Source organism: Chenopodium quinoa, unplaced genomic scaffold, assembly GCF_001683475.1.
Source record: "Chenopodium quinoa cultivar QQ74 unplaced genomic scaffold, ASM168347v1, whole genome shotgun sequence".
Taxonomy (NCBI): domain Eukaryota; kingdom Viridiplantae; phylum Streptophyta; class Magnoliopsida; order Caryophyllales; family Amaranthaceae; genus Chenopodium; species Chenopodium quinoa.
This window is the reverse complement of record NW_018744704.1, coordinates 5,385,337-5,392,585: the sequence shown is the minus strand read 5'-3', so window position 1 is coordinate 5,392,585 and position 7,249 is coordinate 5,385,337. Positions and strand designations below refer to the sequence as shown.

Here is a 7,249-nt window from a genome sequence, read left to right as displayed (position 1 = left end):
TACTGATAAAAAAACGAAAAGTTTTAGAGAGAGAAAGTAGAGAGAAGTTAGAGCTCTTTTGCTTATGCAATAAATGATGTCTCAATCCACCCCTCCCTAGCGCTTTCCCCGAGATTTGGGCCTCCTGATGTAAGGAGGTCTTTCTCTCATTCAGGTGCTCTTATTTGCCATGTGTCATCTTCCCATTAGGACATGTGTCGCATTGCTATTAGGCCACGTGTCACTATAGGATTGGACCACGTGTTGGGGGTATTTTTACCCTAAACAAAAGTGATACCAAACGAACTTGAATTCACACTTTGATTTAAAAATTGACAATGTTCTTTTTATCACCAATAAGTCTTGAGTATTGTGGGTGTACGTTAATTTGATTGTAAGACGGTTAGCTTAATGGTAACTTTAACTATTTTTATGGTAACTTTGACCATTTAAAGGGTACTTTTAATTTATCGTTGGTTTGAACTTTATTTTAATGTGTAATTTCTTATAGATTTATAATTACATACTATAAAGGCTAATTTGATTAATATAATACATTATAAGTTCTTATAAGATAAAATTTATTATTAAAAAAATAATAACTTTTGTAGTATAAAGGGTAACTTTAAATAATTTTATGATAATTTTAATTCGTCTTATAATAAATTAACGTACATTCGCCTTTTTAAGGAATTTGTGTTTTATTACGGGTCTCAATTCTCAAAGGTTGTGACTCTGAGTAGTCAAATGAAATAGAAACGGCGTATAAATTGTAGTTCTAGACTTCTAGTCATAAATTGCAAAACGAATTGTTGTTAGCGTAAGAATTTGACTTTAAATAAACATCACATTCATGTTCCATTAAACAGCGAGATCCCACTATAATAACCAAATAAAGTAACAAATGTCCAATAGTAATTAGTAAAGGACTCAGCTGTCGAAATCAAACAAAATGCTTGTTTATTTATTACTCCGCCATTTAAAAAAAAACGTCGTATTCGAACACCGTTATTAAAGGAATCATTTTCCGCGGGATATTGCTTTCATTGTTAAGACACTTGTTTCCTGTTCTTTCATTTGACAACTCTATTTAGCTTTCTTGCTTTCTTTTCAACCTTTTGAAGAGAAACACAATCCATTCAATCTGTCTTTTTTTCGTCCTAAAATGGAAGTGAAGCAACTCGATTTTGTGCTAGTTTCATTGGGTTTGTTCGTGTTTGCTGTGTATAACGTTTGGTTAGTCATTACTATCAAGCGTAATCCCCGAAACACTGTTATCGGCCTTAACGCTGAGAGTCGTACCCAATGGCTATTCTGTTTAATGGAAGTAAGCTCTCTTTCTCCTTTCACCATCATCAATTTTTACATTTTCGAAGTTTGAATATAATATTATATTACATGATCAGATTTTGGTTAATTTTTGTTTAAGTTTTGAATATTTGTTAAATTTATCGTCCAATATTATTTGATTTGAACTTATTAAGACGAAGAGAATTTCTTTGAAAATTCGATTATATTGTTCAAAGTTATTTGATACTAACTTGAATAAATCGTTTATTGTTACTCGTAATTGAATGTGCTTTATTTTTTTTTTTCTGTTTTTTTTTTTTTTTTTTTTTTTTACATTTTGCGATTATTTATATGCTGACAGTATATTCCAAGATAATAGTATATTGTTTCTGTTTTGTATTTTAAGGTACATTATAAGATAGTGTAATCAAATTATCAAAGATTGCTGATTTTGTATTAAAAAAAATCAAATAAGAAATGATTCTATGTAACATAGGCGTTCTGATTTTTAATGATTGGTAGATAGATTCATGGGTGAGTCATGCTACTGCCTGCAGTAGGAGTATTTTCATATATTTGTTTATTACGATTTTATGACAAGTGTAAATTTTTGGTTGGCATTGTTGAATTTATAGTATGTGACTGTTCATTCACCTTATTAAAATTAATTAAATCTGAAAATTACTAGTAATTTTTTTTTTATTTTTTTTTAATGAAACATAGACCTTTAATGTACACATGTGGAGATTTCACTTAAATTATATTGTTCTAAATTATCTATTTCAGCTTGAATAAACCTTTTTCTTTTCTTTTCTTTTGTTACGCCCTTGAAAAAAAAAAAAAAAAATTAATAGTTTGTGCTGTATTTTTTTATTTTTTATTTATTTTTTATTTTTTTTATTTTATTTAATAATGTTATATTCTTATATATGCTGACAGTATATTCAAAGATAATACAATTATTTATTTATTTATTTTATTCTTTTGTGAAAATCAAGGTGTATTGTACGATAGTGATAAGAAAAGATGGTTGACTTAGTATTAAAAAATCAATTAAGTCATAATTCTATGTAAATATGTAATAAAGGAGTAATGATTTATAGTGATTGGATTCATTGGAAGATAAATTCATGAGTGAATTGGTGAGTCATGCTGCAAAGAGAAGGAATATTATCATATTCTTATTATTTTTCTTTGAGGATTTGATTTTATCAATAATCTTCAATTAATTACAATTAATCACTAAATAAGTATTTAATGATATCAAGCATAAGTAAGGTAAAAGACAAAATAGCCTTCCTGCAGCACTGGTTCTGTGTTTATTCAGAGAAGAGCTGCTGAAACTTGCTATTGTTTTTTTTAGTATTAAAGATAGTTTTCTCAGGTCAGGTTAATTGCAACTCGCGTCTGCTGTATGAAACCTCTGATTATATTATATTGTATCAAATTTGTTGCCTGAGGAATGCTGATTGTTTATGCAGCTCTGGATTATCATGCTCACTTTAGTCTTAATTATCTTCTTAGCTTGCTGTACTATATCTGCTGCTACTGCTCTAATCTTCTTTGATGTGCGCATGTGTGGGACTGCTGTAATTCAGACTCAGAACTCTCTAAAGCATAACAGCATAATTACAAGCTTTGACATTAAAGATTTAATACATTTACAAAAGAAATATGAACTAAAGTTTTCTTGGATTCCTTAGGTTTCTTGTCCTTTGATAATTGGAATATCCTAGGTGTTTGGTCCAAGGAATGGGGGTAGATGATTAAAACTAAGATGATTTTGTTGAAAACGAACAAAAGTTTGTACAACCTAGAAAAGGAAATAAGTGGGGAAAAGAAATATTCTGTGAAGGATTCCAATTTGTCAATGTCACTAAATTCTGTACAAGTGAATCCCAAAAGCTTATGTCCTTAGCATTAAACTTTTCAGGTGCCAATGTGCCATTGCATTCATTTTGATTCCAATATCGAGCAAACTTGTAGCAAACTACATTATGCCAGTTAGCAAAACCATCAGAGGGTGCTGCAGTTCTCATTATTTCTGATGTCGTGAACGAATATACCACCTTTGTTGATGGCATCCTGGTTAACCAGTATGAAAGTTTTGATGTCCTTCATTTCCTCTTCATAGAACTCCTCTATATAAGTTATCTTCGTATCCTTGGGGAAGGATGAATATCAATGCTTAGTACATTAAGCAGAAGCTAGAAGTTACTTTTTTAGATAAGATATGACTTTAGGTGCCTAAACATCCAGTACTTAGTGTACCAAGCAATTGTATCAACCAATACTGATCCATCTTGCGCCGGCCATTTTGTGGGACCAAGGACAGTATCTTTAAGGTGAGTTTGCCCGGAATTTTTGTTCTTGGGTGAAGCTAGCTTATTTGAATCTACTATATTTGCTAACTTGTTCTCTCTTTCAAGATAAAACCAACTAATACAATCAGCTACAGATATCAGCTATCAATTGTTGCCAAACGGGCCCTATGACAAGGAAAACAACTGAAACTGCATAAAATGGAATCAGATATTTTTACTGCGAGCATCATGAAGCTCACGAAAAACAATGTCTACTAAATTGTAATTAAGAACATATGGAATATTAGAAAACATTTTGTTTAATAAGAGGAAGCTTAGATAGTCAGATATATTGGTTTGGGTTTTTCATCTTTTGCAGTCATTGTCGATTATTAATATACCGATCAACTTGCCTAGCTAATATTGAAAGAAGTAGGAGCCTAAAATTGTAAGTGTTAGGGAATTTATATTATTTTCTGAAACAGGGAAAAATTACGACATTAATTCAACAACGTATCATATGGCAGGAACAAGTTGTGATATATCTGATGAAGACAATATAAACTGTAAACTGAACTTATTATAGTACTGTTTGTAGCTGTCTGTGTGTATGGTTCTCTGCATGAATTGAATGTGCAGTGATGATAGTATTATGGGGAATATACTTTCTGGTGGTTGAATACAATGGTTTTGCTTCTAGGATCCCGTAAAAAATGGTGTTTTAATGGTTCAAACATTTCGCAACAATATGATGGCATCAACCCTATTGGCAACTACAGCTATTACTCTGAGCTCAGTCATCGGCGTCTTTGTGAGCAGCACCTCAACAGTTACGAATGCATCCTCCAGACTAGTATTCGGCAACAAGAGCCAGATCATGTCAGCAGTCAAGTATTTTGCACTCATCATTTGTTTCCTTGTAGCCTTTCTCTGCAATGTCCAGTCACTTAGATATTACGCGCATGTGAGTTTCTTGGCTACCTTACCTACATCACAAGGCAAAAGAGAAGCTATGGAATATGCTGCTCGAAGCTTGAACAGAGGGAGTTTTTTCTGGACTCTTGGCTTGCGAGCCTTCTACTTATCCTTCCCCCTCTTCCTATGGATCTTTGGACCCATCCCTATGTTCGGTTGTTGTTGCTTAATAACCTTTGTGCTATATTTTCTGGACACTACCAATGATTTTACGCGTCAACTTCACTGTGAGTCCATGAAAGACATAGATTATAGTTTTAAAAACCCTGCTACAACCATATAAATTATTTTTGTTGGAAGCCGCCTGTAGTAGAGTGTATACGTCACATCTTTACTTTTTGTTCATTCTTTTTTCATTTACTGATTAAATATGAATGCCTGTCTGTGTAATATACTAGCGTTACATTGAGCTATGAAGGAATTCACTTACTATTTATGTTTTTATAAGCTTCTCATTTTGTTGGGTATGGGCCAAATTTACTAGACCCATTATTTTAATTTGGTGGAGTGTTGTGGATATTCTAGAAGCTTTCGAAATGATCAAGCAAGGTCATTACTTGCTCATGAATTCTCTAGAATAATAACTTACTCAAATGTTTTAGAGCATTATTGACATTAGAAGCAATTAGAATATAATACATGGTTCATGAAATTTCTAGAACATCATTGTTACAAGAATGATGGAGGAATTTCTAGAATATTTCAGCCATTTCTTCTAAGCTCCATCGACTACTATAAATATGAGTCATGGGCATTCAAGACATACACACACATAAGAAGCCATACCTTACACACTAGCCTTCCTACATACTACACCTCATTGTACTATAGACCTCTCTACAAATCCACTATTCCTATTTCTGCACTACTCCTTTGTGAGTTCTTATAGTGAGAGCTCTCTTGTACTACTCATCCTTTCAAGGGTTATTATACTCTCCTATTTTCATATAATAACTTATTTCGGTGCTCGTCGTTCGTGGGGTTTTTTTGGATAATTTTTCCCACGTTAAATATTGTGTGTTCATTTTTGTACTACTTTTCTTGCCTTTATCATTCTCTTAATAATTTTATCAATCTCTACATTTTTAATTTACTTCGCTGTGCACTCACCAACCCTAACACATTTTTTGTTATTAGTACTCTGCTCAGAGAGAAAAAAAAAGGAGGATTTCATTGACCTTATTAGAGCTCAATTTATCTATCAATTTACGGATTAAATTTCTAGGGGTAGGGGAGCAAGGTTAGAGTTTTAAGAATGGATGCAAAATGCTGAGTAAGTTGTTAGTATTAATTTTGATCCAACACTAAACATATATGCTAAAAGAAGCGTGCTGAATATTAACCGTGTTTAGGTATCAAAATGGTCATCCACTTTGGATCTTATTTTGTAATTGGACCCAAGCCCAATATGCTTAAATCATGTCTAATACAAGCAAAATAGTCTATACGCAAACTCTTAGCTATATGCTTGTGCAGCTAAGCTAGTTACAATAGACACATATGAACATATAGTAGTTCAAATTTGAACATACATTTTTTTTTCCTTATTCCTTATATCTCAACTCTCTCTTTTCTTCTTTTTTACATCTACTAATTTTCTTTCTCCTCTATTTTCAGCTCAATTCGAAATTTTCTCTCTCCTTCTTTTTGTTTTCCTTTCCTTAAAAGTTAGTTTTCTTTCTTATCTCACTTTTCTTCAACTTTTAAACTTCTTTGTCCTTCTACTTTGGATATTCTCCAATTCGTCACCATTGTAACATCCTCCATTGTCATCATCTTCATCGCGATTGGAATCTTGAAGTAATTTTTGAGTATTTTTTTTGTTTATAAATATGTGAATGTCATAAAATTGTTAATTTCTATCAAGTTTGCATTTGTAATTCCTAATTATTATGTTATAGATCGATAATTATTGTCTCTATGATGAACCAAAATTAGGTTTGAGGTGGTAATTCAAATTTTTTTGAGTTAAAATAATTACAATCAAACTTGTGTATAATTTCTGTTAAAAAAAATTAAAAAAATAATAATAAAATAATAATCACATAGTACTTTAAACTTGAACATTTTGTTCAAAATGAACATTTAGTACACTAAAATTAGCATTTAGTACTTATAAAATGAACATATTTTAATGATTTAATTTAACTTTATTTTTCGCTCGTTAATAATTATATACAAAGAATTTGAACCTAAAAATCAGGTTCATTTTTAATACATAAAATGTTCATAATTTTTTTTGACGTGTTCAATTTTTGACGTGTTTATTTTTGTATACTAAATGTTCATTTTATTTAATGTGTTCATATATTTTTATGAAATGTTGACATATATTTTTTTATAAAATTCTCATTATATTAGGTATGGTCCAACTATTCTATGATTGTATGATAAATGTTCATTTTTAATGAACTAATTTTTTTTTCCTTTACGTGTTCACTTTTTATTATTAAATGTTCATTTTTTTACGGGTTTATTTTTCATTACTAAATGTTGATAATTATTTTTAGTAAGTGTTCATAATTTTTTTTTACTACATGCATTTTGAAGGTCGTATTTTAGATTATATGATAATCATGTTCATTTCTAATACTAAATGATCATTTTTTGTTAATATGTTCACTTTTTAGTACTATATAAATGTTCACTTTTTTTTTAACGTGTTTATTTTTTATTACTAAATGTTCATATTTTTTTTAGTG

General features: G+C 30.6%; 1 protein-coding gene across 1 annotated transcript; it reads left to right on the top strand.

The window, feature by feature from the left end:
• The first annotated feature begins 1,019 nt into the window (after window positions 1–1,019).
• On the top strand, window positions 1,020–4,989 carry LOC110702954. Its single transcript, XM_021880718.1, has 2 exons — window positions 1,020–1,306; window positions 4,273–4,989. The coding sequence occupies exons 1-2, from the start codon at window positions 1,145–1,147 to the stop codon at window positions 4,828–4,830; spliced, it is 720 nt and encodes a 239-aa protein (XP_021736410.1). The 5' UTR covers window positions 1,020–1,144; the 3' UTR covers window positions 4,831–4,989.
• The last annotated feature ends 2,260 nt before the right edge of the window (window positions 4,990–7,249 follow it).

Coding starts and splice junctions, on each gene's coding strand:
- LOC110702954 (XM_021880718.1), top strand. CDS start 1,145: ATGGAAGTGAAGCAACTCGATTTTGTGCTAGTTTCATTGGGTTTGTTC. Junction 1,307..4,272: donor GGCTATTCTGTTTAATGGAA/GTAAGCTCTCTT, acceptor TTTTGCTTCTAG/GATCCCGTAAAAAATGGTGT.